At 48.0% G+C, this 25,934-nt stretch overlaps 1 protein-coding gene across 4 annotated transcripts in view; it reads left to right on the top strand.

Moving 5' to 3' along the window:
• Window positions 1-25,934, top strand: part of CXXC4 (CXXC finger protein 4) — a 159,054-nt gene that overhangs the window by 20,349 nt on the left and 112,771 nt on the right. Inside the window, exon 1 of one of the 4 annotated variants that reach the window (XM_064148426.1) lies at window positions 18,401-20,378. The exons of 2 other annotated variants lie outside the window; for them this stretch is intronic. In XM_064148426.1, coding sequence (XP_064004496.1) covers window positions 18,489-19,715 — 1,227 coding nt within the window. In that variant the 5' untranslated portion in view covers window positions 18,401-18,488 and the 3' untranslated portion in view covers window positions 19,716-20,378. Of the gene's footprint in view, window positions 1-18,400; window positions 20,379-25,934 lie in introns of those variants that run through there. One more of the 4 variants, XR_010303304.1, reaches the window with a different exon arrangement.

Raw genomic sequence — 25,934 nt, 5'->3', positions numbered from 1 at the left:
CTGGGGTTGTTTAGCCTGGAGAAGAGGAGGCTCGGCGGGGGGGGGCTCATTGCTGTCTACAACTACCTGAAGGGAGCCTGGAGCCAGGTGGGGGTTGCTCTCTTCTCCCAGGCAACCAGCAACAAGGAGACAGAGTCTCAAGTTGTGCTGGGGGAAGTCTAGGCTGGATGTTAGGAGGAAGCTCTTGCCAGAGAGAGTGATTGGCATTGGAATGGGCTGCCCAGGGAGGTGGTGGAGTCACCGTCCCTGGAGGTGTTCAAGCAAAGCCTGGCTGAGGTACTTAGTGCCATGGTCTAGTTGACTGGCTAGGGCTGGGTGCTAGGTTGGACTGGATGATCTTGGAGGTCTCTTCCAAGCTGGTTGATTCTATGATTCTATAATATTGTAGAGTATTGGACATGACTGAGAAGAATATGAATGTGAACTTGGATTAAATGAGTGAAATGTGAAGGAAGTTAGTATTTAATTTCCTATGAAAATGTTTGGACTGTAGGTTTAGGCTGGAAGTTAGAGATCTGGATTTTTGCATAGTAACAGCAAGTTTACCAGCTATTTGATGACTGTATGGTTGTGTATGTTTGATTAGAAACCAGTGGCCAAGAGTGATCCAGAGCAGAAGAGAGAACAGAAGAATGTACTGAGGAGTACAGAATCAACTGGCTTATATTAATACTGTGACAGCAAATACAGCAAAGCTATCAAGATAGTAGAAAGGCTTTCTAGCTCTAATACAAATTCCCAAATTGTTTTGGCACTGAACTCAGAATTGCACAGGCAGATGCATAGGATGACTCTGAACATGATAGGGACGCAAATAGCTGCCATTGCAGAAATACAGAAATGCTATCCTTAGTACTAAATGGGAAAAAAATTATTTGGGGAGACATCAGTAAAAAACCCAAGTGTTGTCAGGTGAGAAAATGAGGTCAAAGTAAAAGAAATGTACTTTCTTCTAATGTCTAAGGAGGCAGAACCAATGCTGAGTTTCAAACTGGCAGAAAAAAAAAAGAGAGAGATAAAATGATGCAGGAATCTGACTGAGACTGCAGCTAAATCAAAGTAGGAGGAATTAATGATCTACCCTCAGGTATAATACACATGGCACAGTTTAGGTGGCCCAGCAGAAGCAGCAAATCAAGCTTAGTGAGAAATCTGGAATGGAGAATGCTGAAAAGGGGAAAAGGGAAAAAAAACCAACAACAAAAACCACACACACACAAACCCCCAACAACTAACAACAGTTTATTGCAGAGGGAGAATTTTATAATAGATGGGAAGCAAGGTATAATGCAAAGTGACTATGTGGGATTAGCTAGATGTATTGTTTTCTTTGTGAGAAGTATGACTGAACACTAATATTGCTTCTATATATGGAGACAGCAGCAGTGCTTTGCAGAAAGAGCTTTAATGTCTTCTCACAATACAGTTCCCAACCCAGAACTTGAGGTAAAACACTGCAATTGTCACCCCCTCCTCACCAAAACCTTCTGGGAAGACTGAGATAGACCAAATGATACACTATACTTTCCTACCAACAACCAACCACCTAAACCTGAAGCCTTATCTGTCCAATTATCTGCAATGGCTGCTCTAAATGGTACCCCAAACCTTGCAATTATTATTACTCAGTCCTCTTTGTCCTTAGTCTGTTGTATGTGTAATGCACTTGAAGACAAAAATGGGTTTAGGTGAATGGGGAAGTAATCCAGTCCCTTCACTGCTGTGTGTTAATGCTGTTAGAGTGTGCACAGATGATACCATATTCTATTTGATCTACCTGGCTTCATCTCAAGTGCTTTAAAAGATGGTCATAGTCAGTGGAGGAAAACATCAAACAAAGGGAGTGAGACGAGAGTACAGCTGAAGGGAATAAGCAGGTTGAAATTGTTGATGCTTTTTACACATTATAGGACCTGAATCATCTCTTCCCTCTCCTCCTACTGCCAAATCTAACGATGTACAGCTAGAACTGAGACAACTGTCCTTTAGAGGTGAAAACAGCCTGTGATTGTTAATATATAGCTGATGCTTTCTGTGCTGTGTCAAGCCATGTATCCACCTTTTCCTGGGTCATAACTAGCTGCAAGCAGGAGACAGGGAGCTCCCTAATGAAATGGAAGCATTATGATATCCAACTTCTACCACTGTGGCTGAGCCAGCAGACTTCCCTGCTTGCTAGGCCTACTTTAGAGCCTATGAGACAGAGCCCTTTGGGTCAAAAGCACTGGAGGAATTAGGTGGTATTAGAGACATGTGCCTGTGCAGATCCTGTGTATTCTGAGGCTCTTCCTAACAGTACAAAAAAACCTCACAACTTTTAAAAGATACACCCTGTGTACAAGAATTATTTCCAGAATCCCTTGTTGGGCAGTCTTCAATAGCACTTCTTGTGGCAATTCCTCTTCCAAGACAGGGAGCACAAGAGGTTTCTTTGGTTTCCTTCGACTTACATGTATTTAGACTTTCTAGCAATGCAGGAGGTGAGGCTTTTCCCCTAGTTCAGCAAATGTACAGTACCAGGCATTTCTGTTTGGAGAGATCTGAATAGATTGTTCTTAACAAAGAGAGAAGAGGTGAGGATTTCAGCCCTTTTTTAACTCTGCACCAGATAAAAAGGAAAGAATAAGTTAAAGCCAGCCTCAGTATCCTGTATCCAGCTGACAGAGATTGCTGGAGGCACAGCAGAAGCCAGCTGCAAGGGTCCTGTGTCCCCTGTGGTAGGTATTGCCAGGGACAGGGCTTGGAGTGGCAAGGAAGAGGGAAGAAAAAAACCCAAGTCTTGTGATATTTATGAAGGCTGCAGGACATGATTATTACATCATGGACTTCCCCAGCCCCCCACATCAGGGTGACTTGAAGCTCTAGGACAGCTTCTCACTCTGGAGTAGCTGTGGGTTTTCTCTTTTTAATCACATTATTGGCATAATGGGTAATATATTAGAACAACATGAAATAGGAAGGAAACATCCACAAATTTCAGCTACTTAGAGGAAAGAGAGATTTCATGGATATAACAATAAATGCAAACATTAAAATATGTATTTGAATTACGTTTTAAAAATTCAATAAATAGAAACACCACAAGGAGAAACAAATGTTGGAAGTGTAATCCTGAAAACTCTTGAATCATTGAATGGTAGAACTGTGAAAACCTAAAAAACACAGAGAAAATAAAGGGTAAACAGAGAACATTCAAGTGGATGAGAGGAAATGGTTAAGATAGGAAAAATAGTTATTTGAGGTGGTTTTGTGGGGGTTGACTCTTTTATCTGAGCAGTGTATATTTCTGCCTGTTCCCTCTTTCACTCCTTTTCTCTCTCCTAAGTGTTTTAGGTGAGGGATGTGCCAGGGTCAATGGAAGGAGCACTGTGACTGTACATGAATGTGGTGTGATACTTCCTGAAGAGCCAGCATGCAGGCTGGGCTAGAGTAATGGTGATAATTGTATGTTCCTGTTAACATGTTTATTCATCTTGGTGGCAAAATTTACTTTGAGGGGAATGTTAACAGGCATTTGATGGAGAAGGAAAGACCAGTGAGTCAAAATCACATCCACCTTTTCCTCCCATGGCAATGCTGATTTTTCTGTCCTTCCATAAGGATCTCTAGTCCATTCCAGCTGTTTCTGCCTTTTAACTCCTTCTTCAAAATCTACTTTTTACTGTGACTCTGGCAAAGGGTACCTAGCTTGATTGGTAATTGAGGAGAGATGGTTTTATATTTAAAGAGGTCACACATAAACCAGACCTAGTAATAACTAAAACTACTGTGATACTGTGATACTTTGATTCACAACTACCCCATTGTGTGAATGTATGATAGTGCTACTATGGCTCATATCTTCTCCAGTCTTCATCTTTTCATTACTTCCCACACTTGCTAATTGTATTGCTTCTTAAATTGTCTGCTGTAAATCAGATCAGCATTTGAGGTTTGAGTCTTCTCTGGATCAGACTGTAGTGAGGCTGGAGCTGGTCTCTTCTCCTGAATTAGTAATGACAGGACAAGAGGAAATGGCCTCAAGTTGCATCGGGGGATGTTTAGGTTGGATGTTGGGAGGAAGTTCTTTACTGAGCAGGTGGTCAGGCACTGGAACAGGCTGCCCAGGGAGGTGGTGGAGTCACCATCCCTGGACGTGTTTAAAAGGAGTGGATATGGCACTTGAGGCTATGGTCTAGTGATGAAGGATGCTAGGATGAAGTTTGGACTGGATGATTCTGGTGGTCCTTTCCAGCCACAGTGATTCATAGTGATTAGATGTTGTGGTGAGGGATTTGGCTTAGTCAGGGGCTTGCCAGTGTGAAACTAATGATTGGACTCGATGATCTTGAAGGTCTTTTCCAATCTAAGAAATTCCATGACTCTTGGAATGTGCTTTGGAGACCTGTTGGTCCTCTGCATGCTCTTGCCTTATAAGCATCTCCTCACTGTCAATGGATCATTTGGGCACTATAGGTTAGACTCATCTCACCTGACTGTATCTTTTATCTGAGTTAAGGGAGGTAAGAATCTTTAAAATGCCATTCAGGCCTATCTGTGAGCTGTGCTCTAAAGCAGATTGTGTTATTGACAGCTCAGGTTTGGTGCCTCACAGGGCTGCTGCACAAGCAAACAACCATTGTACATACGTTAAGTGTAAGTATTTTCATGCATGTATTCATCTTTAAGCCCACCTCAGGAACCTGAAGTCATTAGGAAACCCCAGTGTTTTCTTAGGAAGAGTAAATAGGTTTGTTGAGTAGAATCAAAGGCAGAGGAAGGTCAGGTGAACAGATGACACTGAAGTGACTGCTGTGGGGTGGAGTGGCCAAGGAAGAACATCAGCCAGTCAAAGTGAACAGTGAACTCAAGTTCTGGAGGCTCAGCGTGGGTTTGTTTAAGCACGGGGTGCAGCTATTATCTGTACACTATACATCACACTGGAACAAGCAGGATGCAGACAGATATTTGAAATACAGATTTGATAACAGCAGACATGAAAGATGAGTAACCCTAAAATCCCTACATTTAAAAGGGCATTTATCATTGCTGCAGCAGGAAGTGTACCACAGGAATGCATATGGAATTACACACAGTGATGAATTTCATATGGGAAGAGAACGTGGGAGCGCAGTACGCCTGCCAGTGTGGGGAAATGTTCCTTAAAGGCTTATTTCTTCTGCATGCTCTATAAGTCTGCTGCAGCTTCATTGTTTTACAGTCACAACATGGCACAAATGGGAAGCTCAAGTGTTCCTGTATCATTGAACTTTCTCTCTGGAAGTCCCTGGGACTGCAGAAGACTGGCACAGCCCTGTGATTGATCTTAACTAGCATCATTTTGCTCTCAGGAAGGACAGTTGAGCTCTTGTAAGTCTGACCCATGTCTTGTGATCAGGGGCAGGAAACAAATTATCAGTTAGTGTCACAACCTCATTAGAAATGACATAAACAGAAGCAAGAAGCAACACTTTCCCCTTCCCACCTCCCAGCTTTTTCCTAGGATGGTCATACCCCTAAAACAAAGATCATTAAAGAGGGCTTTTGTGTTAATGATTGAGTGTACATTACAGTAATCAGATAATGGCTGTATTAGCTTTCTTTAGAAGTCTCAAGAAACCCATCATTTCTATGCATGATAAACTAATTTCTTCTAAATACTTTGACAGCATTGTTGGTTAAAGCCTTAATGTTCATTTTATCTGTAAGGGCAATTGTTTTTTGGTCAGTTTATTGCTTTGTGTAACAGCAAACCTGAACATTAAATGGGCTTGAGAGATGTTAAGGAAAATTCTGCATACTGAATGAGCTCTACCCCAAGGTATTTGTATACCTCTGGGGGGTTTTAATATACTTACATTCCAGGTATAAAAGAAACAGCCCTATTACCTTGATCTCAACTCTCAGCTAAAATGTCTTGCACCTTAAGTACCAAGAGTAACAAAATAACAACGTTAATTAACAATGGGCATTTCTGCCGTCCTGCTTCGCAACTTGCAATCCAGTGGATCCAGAGGAGCAGGGATAACAGACAGAATTTCAAGACCAAGGGTATATCAGTCCTTGTTCAATCACTTGATAATATCTCCTGATCTGTCTATAGCATGTTTTAACAAGATCTCTCTACTAAGGGTCTTGTTTCCTCTGTTCTGCAGATGCAGTATAAAGCAGGTGTGTGTCTGCTCCAGGGGGCTAAAGTTACACCCAGCGAGGGTTAACGCGCTAACTGAAACGCAACTGTTATTCAGAGCACGTAGCAAGGTGTGCAGGGAATCGGCTGGCATGCCAAAGAATGAGGGAGAGGTGAGAGGGCTTTCTCTAGGGGCTCATCTAGGCAGCGTAGCACTGGCTGCCATAATAACTCTCTTGTTGGCAGGAGAGAGCAGCTTAAAATATTTGTGTGACTGCACATTTGGATGGGACTGCACACATGTGAGGAAGGAGAGCTGTCTTGTTGAAATAAGGAAGTTTGCTCACATGCCTTGTGGCGCCTTCTTCTGTGTTTTGTTCTGCCCTGCTTTTTCTCTTAAATCCTGGCAGAGCAGTTTGTCCATATTTCTTCCACTGCTCTTACCAGTTTTTTGTTTGTTTGCTTTTTGGTGTTTTCATTCTTGTCCTCCCCTAATCTGGCAGCTCATATCTTCTCGCCATTCTTGCCATGTCATGGATTCTTCTGACCGCCTGTTGGCATCTAGGGTATCACATCTCTTCCCAAAATCCTCTTTCTTGAATGTCTTGAGCCACAGCTGTAAGTAGGTGAATATTGAGAAGCATACAAGGAGGTGGGATGACAGTCATAAACCAGTGGAAACTGATCTAAAACTCAGCAGTTACCTCTTCTGTGAGACAATATCTGCTGCTGAATGTTCCCATCTTACAAAGGAGGTGCTTACTTGCAGTCATCTAGATGACAGACTCTGTGCTGTCAGCATCCCAACTACTTGTAGCATCTTCTAAACCACTTGACATGTGAAGCAGGCTGCTGGCCTCTACACCCCTGTTTGTGGATACCTCTGAAGTCAGAACTAGGAGGTAGTTCTGGGGACATCAATAGAGTGTAGTACTTCTATAGGATCATCCATCAGCTGTACATAGTGCAGCATTGTGATGGTTTAGGTGTTACCCACCCCTCACACACTTTAGAAATCACCCAGACTAGACACAGATGGCTCTGGAAATGGAATGAAGCTTATTAATTACAGCTTAGCACAATATACAAGCAGATATTTACAGTATGTACAGTTATATACAGAAATATACAAGGGAAAAGTTAATACAGAAACACAACTCCCCTCCCAGAAACCTGAGTCCCCAAGAGGGGCTTCTAACCCCCCTTTCACCTTCCCCCTACCCCTCTCAACCTTACCCCAGTCCCAAGGAAGAATGGAGGTACGAGCAGGGGGTTAGGAAGCAAAGTGGATTAGTCAGAGAAACGGAGGGTGAGGTTAGAGAGAGAGAGCTGCAGCTCGGAGCTCCCCAGCAGGAGAAGTGAGTTATCTATGTTTTGATTCTTGTCTCACATCATATACATGTGTCTCAACAAGCCTATGAATGAAGTAGACATCACCATTGGTTTCCTTTCACAGCCTGTAATCTAGTTCTTCTCACCAAAACATTCTAGCTAGCTTCAAACTAGCACAAGCACATAGAGTCCTGTGTTTCACACCTTCTGACAGCTAATCTAGGGGCTGATTTACATGACTTCAGGGTACAGTAAGGGAAACAACTGTCCACTGTCTGCTGGTGCTTATCGCAAGTCAGAATGATGGCCTGTAGAAGGATACAAGTGATCCTGACACTGAGACCATCCCTGAGTCATGATGGATTGTCATTCTTCCCAGTGAAGCCTTAACTATAAATAATAGTATTGTGTGAAATCAAGTATTTGAAAAACATAAAGTTATTCCAGACAAGCCAGAATCTTTAACAGTGAAAATGTGACAAGGGATGAAGGGAGCAAAACATTTACAAAGCTGCATAGTAAAATATATGTATGTATTTTATCAGTGTGAGGACTGAGATGGTAACAGAATCTTGGGCTGCTTGACTGGGGTGATCAAAGCTATGCAATCCCACAACTATAGAGTTCCTCTAGAGGGAAACAGCACTCAAATTCTCTTCCTATGGAAATCACCTGAAGCAGATACTCCTTTTTTCTTCTGTTGTTTTAAGAGGTTGTTAAAGGGTTGGCTTCACTTGCTGTGTTGGTTTCAGATGCTCTTCCAGTCCAACAGAGCTGGAAAAAGCTTGGTGTACCTATTCTGGGTATCCCAAGGTTCAAGTCAGAGCTCAGTCAACAGTGGGGTGAACTTGATTTTTCATTAGTATAAACTACCAGGGGTGCTTGATCACAATGATATATGTATATGATGTGAAATGAAAGTCTAGTTTAAGATGACTGTCTTCCATCTGGAGCTGCTGTTAAATTGACAAAACTCTGCTTTCTGATTAAATCCTTGCTGTCCTTGATTCATTAAGTAGAACTCACTCATCATAAACTTCAGTAGAGCGGTCAAGCAAAATCTGTCGTTGCCAAGACAGGTATCAAAACTGAGAAAGCAGCCAAGCCAAGGGGCTGAAAACCTCCCCAGTCACAAACTGAAGTGCTCAAAAGCTAAGAGAGGCCTGAGTTGAGTTTTTCCATGAAATCTTTACTTTACCAGCTTGGTGCATGGTCAGGCTCTCAATTGCCTGATCACATAGTAGTCTTCCTACAGGATTGCTTCCTCACATAGTCCATGGTCCCACTTCAGCATCAGTCTTTTCTTCCTTTACAAAGTTCCCATCATTCTACATCTTCATTCCAAAATTTCTGTGAGTTCTCTCTATGGTACCTGTGTACTTCTCAGATATCAGTGAGGCTGTCTCCACACTCAGAAGTGGGACCATCCTTATTTTCATATCATGTTAAGAGATCACTCTACTCAAATCTGGCCTTGACAGATGATTACATCATGCTATTGTCAGATCATCCAGCACAGGGAATATGTTTACAGAAGGAATTTTCTTCAAAGAGAGGCCAGAAAAAGACATTCCAAAAAAACATTCTCCAGCTGCACCTAACAATTCTGTGTGAACTAAGACTTTATTTTTAATTATAGCTCAGAAATCTGCGCAATTTGGCCAAATGAGGTATGTTCGTGATGACCAAATTTCAGGCTTTTGCTTCCAAGTGCAAAGGTATTAGAGCCCCTTAGAAAAGTAGATTTTTAAATGGTATTTTAGCATGGAAAGTGTGTTTGTAAAGAGTGAAGGCTGAACACTTTTAGAAACTGCATACCTCTCGGGGGGGGGAACTTTTAGTTCGCAGAAGTCAAACTTGACAAATTGAGAAGTCTCTGAAAATAGGACCTGAAACAAAACTGTCAGGCATCCTGAGCTAGCAGCAGTGAAACAAACCTTTCATACTTGGTTGGTTGGTTGGTTTTGTTGTTTGTTTTTTGTTATTTTTTTTTAATTGATTGATTAGGGTTTTTGTTTTGGTTTGGTTTTGGTTGAGGGAGACATGTAAGCCCTGAAAAAACAAATAGCCTTTCTGAGTAGTTGCCCCATAGGAGCACTTGGGCAATGCCATTTGCCAAAACCAGAATACAGCCCCACTGGCACTGAAGAGCCCTAAAGCTGATTAGGTGAGCAGGCCCTCACTTGCTGTGTACTGGCCAGAGAGCGCTTATTCTGGCCCCCTTGTTAGCTGCTGGCGTGACATTTCTGGCATGTCATTTGGGTTTGTACACCATTTGCATGGTAAAAGCCACTTCAGCTCTCCTCCAATGCAGGGCAGCTTTTAAGAGCCAGAAAGCAATGAAACTGTGGCACCAATGCATGGGCCATCACTCAAACAAGAGAGACATCTGGAAGTACTGAGCTGGTCTAAATAAACCCAGGTGTTTTTAGTAGCCAGCTCTTTGGACCTGGGTTTTAGAGATCTTCCCCTGTACTCAGCACTGGTCAGGCCACAGCTTGAGTCCTGTGTCCAGTTCTGGGCCCCTCAATTCAAGAGAGATGTTGAGGGGCTGGAACGTGTCCAGAGAAGGGTGACAAAGCTGGTGAGGGGCCTGGACCACAAACACTATGAGGAGAGGCTGAGGGAGCTGGGAGTGCTTAGCCTGCAGAAGAGGAGGCTCAGGGGGGACTTCATTGCTGTCTACAACTACCTGAAGGGAGCCTGGAGCCAGGTGAGGGTTGGTCTCTTCTCCCAGACAACCAGCAACAGAACAAGGGGACACAGTCTCAAGTTGTGCTGGGGGAAGTCTAGGTTGGATGTTGGTAGGAAGCTCTTGCCGGAGGGAGTGATTGGCATTGGAATGGGCTGCCCAGGGAGGTGGTGGAGTCACCATCCCTGGAGGTCTTCAGGAAAAGCCTGGATGAGGCACTTAGTGCCATGGTGTAGTTGACTGGCTAGGGCTGGGTGCTAGGTTGGACTGGATGATCTTGGAGGTCTCTTCCAACCTGGTTGATTCTAGGATTCTGTCCCCTGTGAGGATCTCAACACTGAGGGTGTGAGGATCAGTGTGGGATTTCTTTTTCCTGGGCACTGCTGTCTCTCAGCTGGCAGTGTCCCATCAAACACAGCGCTGCGGCATTAACTGCATCAGTGACGGATCGAGCCCTCTGGGATTCAGCATAATTGGAGATCAGCAACCTGGACTCCTGCCTAGGAAGCAGCAGGAAAGTGGCTGTGCTTGAAGCAGAATCAAACCAGATTCACAGTAATGAGAATATTTAAGCTGAGACAACTTTTTAAAAAATCACTCTGCTACATTATTTTAGTAAATATTTGTAGGTGTCTGTAATAGAGGGGTAATCACTGCATTTCCTTTCAAACAAAAGCAAGGAAAGCAGTTTGCAGTAATACAGGATGATAAGCAAGGCATTCTAATGGATGGGTTTAACCTCAGTTTTGCTGGCAGATTATGTGGTACAGCAGCTCTTGGATGCATTTTTGCACAGCACACAAAGAATAGTTCATACCTTGTCTTTTCTTGTACTGATACAAGAACTCCACAGTAGCTGGCAAGCATCAAAGCACACCCTTTTGGCAAGGAGCTGGGATGAGCTGCATGACTTGACATCTTGGGTTTCATGATCCTGGAGGTATATTCCAACCCTAATGGTGCTATGTGTGGAAAGCAGTGGCATGAGGGAAGTATTCAGGAGATGTCTGGCCACAACCACAAGAAGGAGTGGTACATATGTGACAGCAGACAGACTTCTACAGAGGAAGGAAAGAAGGTGCCTTGCATTGTTGGAAGCCACACAGATAACAATAGCTCAGAGGGGCTGGGTTCAGTATACACCAGTGCAAACAACTTTTAAGGTTAGATTGGAGCCCAGGTCCCAGAGAGTCCATAGAATAATCTGTAGCTCAAAGGATGTTAAAGAGTTATGAGGGACTCCACGCAACAGGGTTCAGCTGTGCTGTTGGTGTTGTGCATGGTGTAGAAGACATTTCACAGTATCACAGTATCATCAAGGTTGGAAGAGACCTCACAGATCATCAACTCCAACCCTTTACCACAGAGCTCAAGGCTAGACCATGGCACCAAGTGCCACATCCAGTCTTGCCTTGAACAGCCCCAGGGACAGCGACTCCACCACCTCCCCGGGCAGCCCATTCCAGTGTCCAATGACTCTCTCAGTGAAGAACTTTCTCCTCACCTCCAGCCTAAATTTCCCCTGGCGTAGCTTGAGGCTGTGTCCTCTCATTCTGGTGCTGGCCGCCTGAGAGAAGAGAGCAACCTCCCCCTGGCCACAACCACCCCTCAGGTAGTTGTAGACAGCAATAAGGCCTCCCCTGAGCCTCCTCTTCTCCAGGCTAAAAAATCCCAGCTCCCTCAGCCTCTCCTCATAGGGCTGTGCTCAAGGCCTCTCCCCAGCCTCGTCACCCTTCTCTGGACACGCTCAAGCATCTCAATGTCCCTCCTAAACTGGGGGGGCCCAGAACTGAACACAGTACTCAAGGTGTGGTCTAACCAGTGCAGAGTACAGGGGCAGAATGACCTCCCTGCTCCTGCTGACCACACCATTCCTGATGCAGGCCAGGATGCCACTGGCTCTCTTGGCCACCTGGGCACACTGCTGGCTCATGTTCAGGCAGGTGTCAATCAGCACCCCCAGATCCCTTTCTGTCTGGCTGCTCTCCAGCCACTCCGACCCCAGCCTGTATCTCTTGCATGTGTTTCTTATGCCAGTGGAATAAAAAAGAATGAGTCTGGGAACTTCAAGAAGGCTCATGCATCTCTCCTTGAGTTTACCCCCTGTCCCAGAAAGGGAAGACCCAGAAGAGTGCCCACAAGACTGGTGCTAGAAGAAAGGCTGTGATAGAAACGTGTCTCTTCTTGAGGGTAGAAAACAGCTAAAGCACACTTTCCATTTTCATCAAGGAGTGAGGCACAGAGCTGAGGGCAGGTAAAGGAATGTGGTCCTGGATGAAAACCTACTCTCTCCCAACAAGAATGTGAGGGGAGCAGAGGCAGCTGCATTTCCAGATACCAACTGCAGTTCTTCTGTATCAGAGGCTCACGCTCTAAGGCTAATGTACTTGGGACATATGCTGGAAGCTGGAGTCACAGTGCCTTCTGTCAGGGACATTTTAGAGCTTCTGGGCCAGTGCCTTCTGTCAGGGACATTTTAGAGCTTCTGGGCCAAGCAGAAGGAAACCCAAATGCTGAACTGAATAAATGTTCAGAACTGACTTTAGGAGCCCTAGGAAAAGAGAACGCAAAAGGAAAGAGTAATAATATTAGAGAAAGGGACCCAGCTAGCAGTCTGTAATGAACTCCTGCCTACCCCAAGGGTCTGCTTCACCTCTGTTTCCTACTTCTGGCGCAATGCTTACACTACTGAGTGATCAGGGTAGGTTTACAACAGCTGGTTTGCAGATACAGACTAGAGCCAGTCACAGAGTAAGCCAGAACGGAAAGTGAATTTCAGTTTGTTTCCTTTTTTTGCAACTTTGTTTCAGAACAACCTTAATATTTACAAAGGTAGGGCAGCTCCCACGTTTCCAGCGTTGCAAAATACTGCTTTCGCCGCATTCCTGCTAAAAAGGAAGCAGGAATGTTTTCTGGACAAAAACCAGAACCTGTGATTTTTAACTTTCTCTCTCCTATCAAAGCACAGAATATGCTGCAAAGGACAATCTGGAATTGTATTCTTATACTCATCAGGACAAAATTGTAGCTCTAAGGTTGGGTACCTCACCAATAAGCACCTGCACGTTTTCCACTCTTCCTAGTCCTCATCGGCTCCCAGGCTCAGGGCAGACTGCAAGATAAAAAAGATTCACATCTGAAAATAAAAACATCTTCAGAGAAAACCCATCTGAATTGAATTCCACACTTCTTGCCTGACACCAGAGAAGTGTACAGGTTTTCAAGGCTGGAGCAGAAAGGTTATATATAGTACTGTAATTTAATTCACATGACAATTGAAAATATATATATTAAATGGTCTTTCTTATGCATGAGGAAATATTATCAGAGTTTCCCTCCTTTCCTCTTCTGGGTTATTAAAAATGTAACTCCTTCAAGAGTAATAAATTAAGTTGGGAAGGATCGTTTAAGTGAGACCCAGGTTGTGATTAAAGGAAGTTCAGAAGTCTGTGTTTGAAAAACATCCTCGGTGTTTGGAGTATCGCATAGGGCTTTTGACAACTAATTTGGGAGAAAAGTGGTAGGGAACGAACCTCAACAGGAAAAGCGCTTGTTTTTGTCACTTTGTGACACTACCGAAACATCATTTCACCTCATTTGTATTTCCCCCCATAAGTTCATATTAAAGTGTATCAAAACAGAGAAGGCTTTGAAAAAGGCAGCAGAACTGTCACCAGGGCTGATGCTAGCTAGTCGGGAGGTTACGCTTTATTATGTAAATATGTGTTTGGGGGGGTGTTTTAAAATGCATATCGTGTGCTTAGAGGTAGATTATTAGCTTGATAAACTGTACTGGTTCCAAACAAAGCATCCCAATCCATAATGTAAATGTCAGTGGTGTGACTTCTTGGAGCTCTGCAAGCTTCCTGATTGACTGTAACTGTCCTGTATTGGTCAGTCTCGCTTACTTAAGTATTAGCCATGAGGCCACTGTTTCTCGACTGATCCCACTGCTAAAATCCACCCCTTCTTACTGTTCCCGGGGAAAAGTTCCTGCAACACTTTCCCGCAGGTAATTCCCTGGTGTTCAGCCTCTGGAGCTTGAATTGAGATTGGAGCAGAAGGAAATAAACTTTGGTCTGAGGACAAAGCCTTCATTTACTCCTACATAATGCCAATGAAACGGTATGACTTTCACTGATTTTTCTGTAATTTGCAAATGGCTAAAATTATTTCCCTGACAGAGGCGTCCATTTCTTACCTGCTTAGTGCCCGTGGTGGCTGCTCCAGGCTGCAGCAACGTCCACGTAATTGCCATCAGTGCTCGATCTGAAAATACTAAGAGGAGCTGGGTGAAGAACTTGTGATATCTAATGCATTCAATGAACGCAGGCCCTTTTCTATGCTTGCTGGAGCTCTGGGGAAGGTTTGGGTGGGTTGTTTTACAGTTAGTGGTGGAACATTTTTATGGAGCTGCTGTGTGCTTGCTTGCAGTGTCTGTGTGGCAGTGGCTTGCTGAGAGAGTAATTTTGAATGTTAGTGATGATTCAGATGCGGGGTGCATATGGCCTGCACCGACAGGTGCCCTGCAACTCCTGGTCTCTGGCACCAACATCCACGCAGGCAAAGGGCAAAGATGTGGAAGGTGCTTCCAGCAACTGGCGAGACAATTGTGCGACAGTTCATTTCGTCTAAAAATGTCAAACTGCAGCACCTCACGCACCGGCAAAAATAATAATTGGGGGCTGGGTGTCATTTAGGGACACACAAAAGAGTAAAAGGGAAGGCAGCTGCTGCGCGGCCGTACGCTAAACCGCGCCGAGCTCCCACTCCAGCCTGTCGGCGGCTGCCGGACTAGGGGCGAGGCGGGGGGACCCCCGCCAACTTCCCGGGCCACAAACTTTCCCGGCAGTTGCCTCCCGCCCGCGGGGAGGGTGAGCGAGCGGCACGGCGGGACGCGCCCTCCCCTCCCCTCTGCGGCGCGGCGCGGCCCCGCCTCCGCCGGCAGTCCCGCACCGGGCGGCCGCCGGCCGCAGCGCCCCGCTGCGCCGGGTAGAGCCGCGCCAGGGGAAAGGGGTAGTGGTGGCGGCGGAGGCCCCCCCAGCGCTAAGCCGCGGCCGCGGCCCGTGCGCGCCTCTCGGCGGCAGCCGCGGCACCGGCGGGTGTCCGCATCCCTGCGTCCTCCCGCCGCGCTCCCTCACCTCGGCCGCGATCGCCCCGCCGCCGCCTCCCGCCCGCCCTCGCCCTCCCCTCCCCCGCACCGCCACACGCACACACACACACACACACACACGCAGTCCCGGCGCTGTGTGCGAGGGCGGGCGCCGGGAGACGGGCGGCGAGCAGCGCGGCGGCGGCGGAGACCACCGCGCACACGCGCGCACACAGACACACACACACGCACACACTCCCTCTGTGCCTGCTCCTTCCTCGCCCCCCGCCGCCTCCCCTGCCCCCCCCTTCCTCCTCCTCCTCCTCCTCCTCCTCCTTTCTCTGCGACGAGCGAGAGAGGGAGAGGGGGGAAAAAAGCCACTTACAGGTATTTGTTTAGTGGATCGGCGGCTTCATTTATCCCCCCCGCCCCCCCAGCCTCCCCGCCGCCCCTCGCAGTTTGTTTACAAGTATCAAAGTTGTAATTGAGGAGCTGCCAAGGCACATCTGGATATTTCTTCTTCTTCTTCTTGTTCTTTGTGTTAGGGACTGATGTGCAACTAATTAAAGGCAGACAGGCTGGTAGCGTCTGCACGCTCAAGCCCCCCCATATAAAGAGCCTGGTAAGTGACTGGTTTGCTTTTTCCCCCCTTTGCTTTCTCCCTTTCTCCGTCGTAGGTTGTGGTTTTGGTTGTTGGGGTTTTTTTGTGTGTGTGTGTATGTGTGTGGTTTTTTTTTTCCCGAGGTTTTCTTTCTTTATTTCTTTTTCCTGCCTTTTTTTTTGTTTGTTGGGTGGGTTTTTTTGTTGTTTTGTTGTTGTTTTTGTTGTTGTTGTTTTTTTCCTCTGGGATCGTAAAAGTAGATTAATGCTAGTCTTGAGCAATAAAAAGCGCTGCTATATTAATTTATTAATTAATCTGCACGCGCCCCTCCTCCTGAATGTTAAATATGACCTTTGATCTCTCTGTCTTTGGCGGAGCAGACATGCAATATTGAACATGTACGGTCACATTTAGCTTCAGCAGGGACGGAATCGCGAGCCTCGGCTAGCAATTCCTATTTATTTCATTCGTGGAAATGAGGGCCATAGCTAAGGCGAGGGGGTAGGGGTGGAGGGGAATGGGGGGTGTGAAAAATCAATAACTGCGTCTCGGGTACCCTTTTCATGCTCGGAGATGCATCGATTAAACAATAATGACCCGCTTGGTGGGCACCATCATTTTCTCGCTGCTGGTGGCAATAAAACCCGAGAGGGGGCCGCGGGGAAAGAGGAGGTAGCCAGCGAGAGGAGCTTTTGTGGAGAGAAGCCACTTCAATGCTGGGGGGTAATAGGGCAGAAAAATGCGTATGTTACTTGACTTCTGGCATAAAATGCTGAACGCTAACATTTTCTTCCTCACCAGATGCGTGGCTTTCCTACACATGGCTGGCAAAACTAGTTTTATTGAGTAGTTGTTATCGAGGACAGGCGGCTAGGTTTTCCTTTCTGGAAACCGGCAGAGGGTTTGGAATTTTTTTGCCCCCCCCGTATGCAAATCCTTCGCATCCCTCCACAAGACGACGCTTAGCCCAGAGCTTTCCGGGGCAGCCTTTGTATTGCCACCAGACCTCTGAAGACAGATGGAGCCTGGCTTTTTCCCTGACGTGGAAACACGGAGGTGGCTCCTGCGGGCTTGGGGTCGTTTTTTTTACGAAGGAAAGCCGCCCGCCAGCCCCTAACGCGGCAGAGGGTGAGGTTTCTTCTGTAGACTTACGCTCCCTTCATCTGGATTTGTTTACATAAAGCCCGCTTTTTTAGTGTACGACGTCGGGAGAGGACGAGGTTTTTGCACTCGGTAGGTTGGGTTGCAAACGGTTCATTAATCTAATTATGATGGTAATTACCGTAATTGATAACCATTTTGAACTAAACATACCAGAGTCTGGAAACTAGACGTAGCCCCACGAGTGTCTCCCCAAGTGAACGTTCCTGATCGATAGCCCCGCATCAGCAAAGATGCTGGAAATATCTAAACTATTCAGATAGAGCATCTGGGAAACAAAGAGACAGTGTTCATAAACTGAGGGCTTTTAAAGTTATGTTTATGTTTTGCTTTAGTTCTCGTAGCCTGCCATCATTTACCTTCCTCACTGCCATAAACTAAAATACCCTCCTTTCACCTCTGGGAGGGCGGAGGGGGTGGGAGGGGAAAATAAAACGAGCTTTGCGTTCTTGCCCCCCTCCTAAACTTTCCTGCCCCCCAAGCAGAAAGCCATCTTTCACCCGCCGAGGGCTAGTTCAGCAGGTACGGCGATGTGCCCTCCCGGCTTCTGCCTCCCGCGAAGCACCCCCTGCCCCGGCTGCACCCGACGAGGGGTTGTCCCCGGGTCGGTGTCTGTGTGTGTTCATTTCCCCCCCGCCCCGCAGTCTTCCCTGCGCAGCGGTGGCGAGGAATCCTCCCGAGAGGTTGGGATAAATACTCCGTCTTTAGTACAGCTGCAGGCGCTGGGATCACAAGCTGTGAAATTGACTGCCTTAAGGTGGTTTTTTTTCCCCTAACCTAGCCCCGTTTTTCCCCGCGGCCCGAAGGTAGCCCAGCCCCTCCCCCCAGCCGAGGGGGCCAGTGCCGGCGCGACAAGCGCCCGGCGGAGCCAGCTGTGCCGGCCGGCAGCTAATGACCGCCGGGCGCAGAAGGACACCGTGGCAGCTGGCGGCTACCCCCCCTCCCCCCCCCGCCCCCCCCGCCTCCTTTTCTTTTTTACTTAACTAATTTTATTTATATTTATTCTTTTTTTCCCTTTTCCTATCCCCCTGCTTTTTCATACCCCCCGCTATATATGGTAGGTGGGCAGCTCCCATTCTCCGTGCCCTGTACCCCCCATCCCCGCCGCGGTGCCGCTGACTTGTCCCGGGAACAGTTTTGCTCCGCCTTGGCCGCCCCTAACTCTGGTTCTCTTATAGGGCAGATCTGCCGCCTTCCCTCCCCTCCCCCCGGCCCCCCATTGTCTCTGTGTCCCTCCCTACCCACCCGAGGTGGCCGTTGGTGGCCGGTAGCGCGCACCCCCTCGGAAATTACTTTCTGTGTTTCAGCTGCGGCAGCTCCCGTGAGGATGCAGAACGAGCGGCTGCCCGGCCAGACACCGACCGTGGGAATGCGCCCGGAGGAGGAGGAGGAAGAGGAGGATTAAAAGACCCCCCACCCCAGCCCCGTCCCTCTTCCCCCGGCCCCCCAACCCCCCCTCCCGCCCCATCCTTCCCCGGTCGTGTCCCCCTCCTCGGCCATCATGAACACCAACGTGTGCGTGGAGAGCGGCCCCAACCCCGAGGCGCCGGGGCTGCCCAAGGACAGCCACCTGCCCGAGGGGGCCCTCAACAGCCTTGTGGATTACAACTCGGAGATGGAGAGGTACCGCTCGTTCGCCACCTTCTACAAGACCAACGGCGGTGCTTTCCCGCAGGCGGCCAAGATTGCCCGTATCACCACCCCCATCTTCCCCAGCGCCGCCGCCGCCGCAGCCGCCCGCATCGGCATGTCCCCCTGGAACTGCGACACTGCCACGGCCGCCGCCGCCACCGCCATGCTCTGGGGCAGCAGCGGCGGCGGCGGCGGCGCGGCGGGCGGCGCGAGGAAGCCCTCCTCCGCCGCCGCCGCCTCCGCCTCCGCGGCCGCCGCCGCCGCCTCCTCGCTGCACGCCGGCAGGGGCGGCATGCACCACCGGAGCGACTCGCAGCGGCTGGGCAAGCCCGGCTGCCCGCCGGCCGAGCAGCCAGCCCTGCCCATGGCCAACGGCAACTTTCTCTCCACCCTCTCCCCCGAGCACTGCCGGCCGCTGGCCAGCGAGTGCATGAACAAGCTCAAGTGCGGCGCCGCCGAAGCCGAGATCATGAACCTCCCCGAGCGCGTCGGCACCTTCTCGGCCATCCCAGCGCTGGGCGGCCTTTCCCTGCCCCCCGGGGTCATCGTAATGACCGCCCTGCACTCCCCCGCCGCGGCGTCGGCCGCCGTCACAGACAGCGCCTTCCAGATCGCCAACCTGGCGGACTGCCCGCAGAGCCACGCCTCGGCATCGCCCGCCTCCGCCCTGGGCGCTGCCGCCGGCGCGGGGGGCAGTGGAGGCGGCGGCGGCGGCGGCGGCGGCGGAGGTGGTGGTGGCGGCGGCGGCGGCGGGGGGGTCGGCGGCACCGGCGGCAGCGGGGCCGGGGCAGGGGCGGGCAATCCCGCCAAGAAGAAGCGGAAACGCTGCGGGGTGTGCGTGCCCTGCAAGCGGCTCATCAACTGTGGAGTCTGCAGCAGTTGCAGGAACCGCAAAACGGGACACCAGATCTGCAAATTTAGGAAATGTGAAGAGCTTAAGAAAAAACCGGGCACTTCGCTAGAGGTCAGAGGAGATGATTTCTTTTTCCCCAGCCTCCCGCCGTCCCTCCTCAACCCCCTGCCTCCCCCCCTCCAATGCTTCTTGTCTAGCTTCAAGATGCAGCATCCCTTTTCCGAGGCCTCCTTCAGGCTGTGAGGGTGCCCCCCTCGCCACGGGCGCACCCCCCCGCTCCCCCGGCTCCCCCCCCGACCTTCCGCGGCGTCGCCCCGCCGCCGCCGCCCGCCCCTCTCCGCCCCGCAGGCAAGAGAAACGCCGCCCCCCGCGGCACCGAGCTGGGTCCTGGCCACGGTCGCCGGCCCCCGCCGAGGAGGGACGGAGCGGAGCGAGAGCCGCCCCCGCGGGCTCCACTGCCCCGGGCCGCAGCGCCCGGTCTTGTCCGACCCGGGGCCCGGGTGGGGAGCAGCGGCCCCCCGCCCCACCAGCTCCTGGCCGTACTGAGACGCCGCTCGCCTGTTGTTACCTGCCGTTCTGTTTTCGTCAGACTGCTGCTGGCTGTCTCTGGGTCCTTTCTCCTTGTTCTTTCTTTCTAACGGCAATCATGGCGGTGCGGGTCGGTGTGTAAGGGACAGGGAGGTGGGAAGGGGGAAGTTATATTTGGACGCCTAGCTTCTGCCGTCGAAAGTTGGGGGGAAAGTAATGGCGAGTTCATCTCTAGGTTGACAGGTAGCGCTTTGTCCAAGACAGACAACTGGCCGCAGAGCCCGGTAGTCGGTGAGACGTGCCCGAGTAATCTCTTTGGCAATATTTTTACGAGATAACCCGCTCACGGTGTACGAAACACAATGGAAAATAGCACAGGTATGACTGACCTCTGACTGCACTGCTCATTTTTACGACGTGTCTTCAGACCTGACAGTGTGTTGCCTTTCCCAAAGCTGTAGGGACGGGTGTTCGGGTTTGCTAGAGGTACAAAAGCAGACGCCACGCCGGAGGCATTTCAGTTAGTGCGTTGGGTACAGCAGACAATGGGGACCAAAATAACACACGAGGAGGAAGACAGCTGGTACCGGTAGGCGAAGGAAACAAGTGAGAGGAAAGACTAGTAACCATTCTTAATCCCTTGTCATTATTAAGGTTGTGTGGCTGGTTAGCTATACACATCAGATGCATCTGAAGGTGTTGAAGGTGGTGGAGCAGTGTATGCATTATCAAAATTTGTAGTCACAGAAATTAGCAAGTAAGTGAGAGATAGCAACTTCCCTCCGTGTGTGTGTGTGTGTGTATGTGGGTGCAGTGCAGTTTATACCCTTACTCATAGCTTGCAGGAGTTCTCTCCAAGAAGAGCTGGGATGAGGGATTCCAGGGAAGAAGCAACACCAAGAGCCTATTAGTTTCATCTGGGTTAAATACATAGAGATAGTGGTGTTGTTATTGATATTGCCATGAGACAAAAGTAACGTCCGGGGATTTAGCTGAACTTTGGCTGATACCATTAACTCTTTCCTAACCAGCTTCATCAAACCAATTGATTAAATCTTCCTTGCAAGAGTGAACTGCTCTTGCTGAAAGTTTATTATGTAGCACTGCATCCTCATAGCTCTTTTCTGAGAGTATATGGTGACCTGGCATCATCAATGCAAAAACTAGGGTGGACATCCCAGCTGCTAGAAACTAGGCTGGGTTTTCAGCTCTTATTTTTCTCAATAATATGCCTTTGTTGGTTTCATAGCAAGTTCACAAAGAAGATACTTGGTACCCTAGTCGGTTAATGATGGATCATAATGCTGAGTACAGTCTGAAAGAGACTTCTCTGAATCAGAGGCATGGAGAATCCATACCCCACTGCAGCCACTCAGCACCAGAGGTGCCTTTGTGCACCAGGTTTTCTCATTAGGTTTGCAGACCAGGACATTGCTGGGATTTAATGTTTGTGATAAATGATAGGTTCTGATGGCTTATCGATTTCTGCAGAAAGTGAGCTGTCTCTGGAAGAAACAAATTTGTATGTTATCAGATCTTCCTGTGAGTTTGTGTGCATCTGAGCGCAGTTCCAGAACTTCCTCGGTCCTGACAGAGGCATTTGTGACAGCCTTAAAAACTGCTCAGTCGTGTTATGAGAATGCCACCTGTTAAGATTGATTAACCACTGTGACTAGGAAAAACCGTGGGGTCACTAGCTACCTGTGCACTCTCCTAACTTCTTCACTCTCTCTCTGCCCGGCTCTCCCTCTCCTGTTTGTGCTCTGCTAGACAGATACACAAGAAGGCTCCTCTTATGCAGTACCACGACTCAGAGGAAGTAGGTTTCCCTTTCCAGCTGTGGATATGTCAGTAAGGCATCACTTCTCTGCAGGCTGTGGCCCACCACAAAGTTCTTTCACAGGATGTGGTTTGTCAATAGGAGAGGAAGAGCATCCAAACTCAGTGACTTTCTTATATGGATGTTTTTTTCTATGTCTTCATTCCTTTCTTCTTTGTTTTTTTCAAATTTAAATTAATAAAGAGTGACAGCAGGGCTGCCTAAAGCACATGTGGAGCAGCAGTGCTCTGGCTGAAAGGCCACCAGCTGGCAGCGTGTCGGGGAGTGACAGGGCCTACACGAGGGCACTGCAGCAGCTGCAGTGGCTGTGGTGGGTGAGAGCAGGCCCAGTGGAGCAAGCTTCTGGGCTGGTTTAGCCTGTGTTCTTGAACAAAGCAACAGCTTGGTTTGTGTGACCCCCCTGTCACCTTGGTAGGCATGGTCCCATGGAAGTGTGACAAGGATCGAGGGGCTCGTGTTCTACGACATGCTTGTGAGATCTGTGAATTGTGTCGCCAGTGGCTGCAAGTTGTGGAGATGGTTGAAGGCAGGGGGACAAACTGTGTTTAAAGACTAAATAAATTAAAGCCAAGAACAATAACAATAAACAGTAAACTGGCTGATCCCACGGAAACCATTTCTCTCCTTTTCTTTTAAACCTCTTCTACTGGTGCAATCAAGGCATAGGATATAACTCTCAAGGTTAGTACATGGAACTGAAGACAGATTCACGTGGATGCTTTCCAGTCCCTGACCCTTGCATTTTTAATGGAATGCTTCCCTCACAGCATTTTTTTGAACTCTTGAGCTATTTTTTCCTACTTTTTTCCCCCCTTGTACTGTTTTCTCTTTAAAAGTGTCCCAATACTCTAGTATTTTTCATAGAATGTTATTATTACTAGGAAATTTTATGTATGGTAATAATAAATCTATAAAAATAAGACTGACGTCACATCACAGCGCTGCCTACTTGTGTATGTATACTCCGTGTTCATTCAGGTTTGCAGTCAGTTTAAAGAGTAATAATCTTTATTTACCCGTAGAGACTACTTATTTTCCTCTGATTGGTGTGTGCACCCATAACTTATGCTGCAGGTTATGAAGATTAGGAGCCTGGCGTTACTTTACATCCCTCTATCTTGGAGACAAACCATCCTGAATCAGCCTTAGTTGTCCCCTTCCTTGTTTTCATTAGCGAGGCAGCAAAGGCATTACGAGGGAGGGGCTGGCTCGCATTGGCAGGGTCTGAAAGGTTCAGCCCAAGTGTGAAATAGCTGCTGTTTGGGCATGCTGTCATCGTAGCTGGTGCCGCTTGCTTTATTCATAACAGCTGCGCTAATTGATATGTGCACTATTAAAGTAAACATTTGCATACTGACCCGAAATAGTCAATACCAGCAGCCAAACCTGAGGCATCTCGCTGAGTTGCATTTCAAGCTAGGAGAAGCGTGAGCTGGTCTTCTCCGAGGATGGAGTTGTGATGATTGATTTCAACAGGAAAGGTGTCTGGTTCTGAAAATCTTGACACCATATGGCATTGCCACGAGGGAGGGAGGAGGCTGCATTGGCAACCTCCAAACTTGTGCTCTGTGTTGTGATAGCGCGTGTGTGAGTGCTGTAAAGGGAAGACTGCTGAGCTCTGTGGATAGGGGTCAATTAGTAAGGGCCTCAAGAGGAAGCAATTTCCCTGCCGTCTATCTAGCTTTAAATTACATGCATAAGTAAAGCAATGGCACCGTGGAATTGAGTAGCAGCATGAGGAGGAACTGAAAAGCTTTACAAGGAGCAGGCAGCTAACATGATCCAAGTGGCTAACTGGAAGGTGGAAAGACAAACCACCTTGTAATCTGCACTGCCATTCTTCACTGAAATGTTGCTGTATGGCAACGTTTCTTTACCCCCTGCCACTGCCTTGTAGCCCTCCAGGTGGATGAGGCTCCCCATGTATTAAAAACTATGCAAGGAGGCAAAGAAAAAGTCCCTGTCCCCATGTGTACACAACTGGAGCAAGAACCATGGGTCTGTCCTGAGTGCAATTTCTGCTGGCTGTCAGCTGTAAAACTCTGAGCAGCCCTCAGTGGTGGCTTTTTTCCTTCCTCCACATGACTGCCCATTGCGCTGTGCCAGGGTGCTCTTGTTTTTCCTTTCCCAGGCCTGAGCCTGCAGAGAGGGTGCCAGGCACTGAAGCTGGCTGCTGGCACCACTCAAAAGCCCTTGCTGGGTGACTGCAGCCCTCTTGCTTGGACGTTCTGACTTGGTGCACAGCCCAGCAGTGACAGTGTTGGCAGGGAACAGAGGAGGCAAGAGGCAGGGTGAGATTCTACCCTTTTGAGTGCTTTGCAATGTTTTTTTGTCACTTTCACCCAGATTTCACATGTCTAGGTTAAACAGATATTTAGTGATGACTTTTCCTTACGGCTTGTGCAGGTTCTTGGGAGCACACACAAAGCCTCCTACTGCCACCTCCAGCACAGACCAGAGCAGTTGCAGGCATCTTTGCTTATCAGCACCTGACCTCTGCCACTTGGAAATCTTATTGAAGCTGTTTGCCCTTCTGCATTAGGATCACGTCTTGCAAGGCGGGAATGGATTGCAGTTGGTGGGAGACACAGGGTTGAGAAGGGTGTTGAGAGCCCAGCAGATCTGAGCTTCTGGCCTCATGATTTTGGCAAGTTACCAAGCACAAGGAATAGCCTCTGAAATGGAGTTGGATGTCTTCTGTTGTACTGTTTCATATGTTTACTGTTTCATATGTTGTTGTTTCCCTTCCCTCCTGTGATACTTAAAAAGCAAAGGAAGGGCCTAAGCCTCACAACATTAGTGTACAGTTTAGAATATACATGATAGAAGCTACTGTTTCATATAGCATAGTTGGTTAAAGGGGTGGGAAAATTCACTTTCTCCTGCCTAAGGAAATCTCCTAGTGGTGGGATTTGGTACTCAACTGAACAGAATTTCAAGGAATTCAGCAAATTGTGCACCAGTCAGTGGCATAACAGCCTCTTTCATATAAACACTGCTTTCTACTTGCACTGGAAATGGCTTGCTTTAAATTATTGAACTACACTTGCTTACCAGTGAAATTGTCTGTATGGTAAGAGAGGTGAACTGGTTGTGCTGGTTTCACATTTTGATTGCACTGAGTAGGTCTTTGCACATTTTTATGACTGCTAATGCAGACTGTACAGGTGGGGCCTCAGGATTCTGCACCAGACTTTGGATTTCAGTGTCGTGGCTGATTGGTTGGTCTGGATTTTTAAGCTGACATGAATGAAATCTCTGTGTATTGTTTAGGGTAGACAAGTTGCATGTGTCTTGAGAAAGATGGTGAATGAAGCCAGGTTTTGGTGGGGGATTTTTTTGAGCAGTAATTCACATAATAAGTACTTCCCCCCACCCCCAGGTTGTCTAAATCACCTCCGTTAGGGGTACATGGAACCATTATGACTCCTCTGCCAGCTACAGTGCTTTGGGAAAATCTTAACAATTCTGTGTTTGTACTAAACATTTTGGGCTGTACACATACATGCTTTACTCACATAGGCAGACTCACTTAGGCTGGTAGATCTGTGAGTGTCATGTTGTCTACTGTTAATTCATGGTGGGGAGCAGTAGGTAAGAGTCTCAGGGTTTATTGCCTCTTTGTGTGTGTTTCTAATAATTGGATTCTAGGGCCACTTTCTATGCAAGTCACCTAACATCTTTGTTGAAGTCAGGGAAGACCTTGCTTACTTGGAGAATGAGTTAGGATGTCAGAAAGCAGTTCCTTTTGAAGAGCAGCATCTTGATGGTGTTGGTTTGGTTTTAAAAGAAATGTGCTCCAGAGAGTGAAACAAAAGAGGAATATTAATTTCTGTATGCCCTTTCATGCGTTCCGTGCATAGCAATGACTGAGAACGGCTCCTTGCCAAATACTCTAGAAGTTTGTAACTCTAACTGCTTGCCAGCTCTTAACATGCATATATAGTAAGGGTTAGGCTTGATGAAATATTTCTGAGCAGGCAAACCTAGAATGTACCCCTGAAAGTCTCACCAAATACACTGTAATCCCTTTGATCGCTGGTTGCAATGGGAAGCAGCTGTTGATTGTGTGGGGAAAGGCTTTAGGATAAGGT

This window comes from Pogoniulus pusillus, chromosome 9 (assembly GCF_015220805.1).
Source record: "Pogoniulus pusillus isolate bPogPus1 chromosome 9, bPogPus1.pri, whole genome shotgun sequence".
Classification (NCBI taxonomy): domain Eukaryota; kingdom Metazoa; phylum Chordata; class Aves; order Piciformes; family Lybiidae; genus Pogoniulus; species Pogoniulus pusillus.
This window is presented reverse-complemented; position numbering and strand designations above follow the sequence as displayed.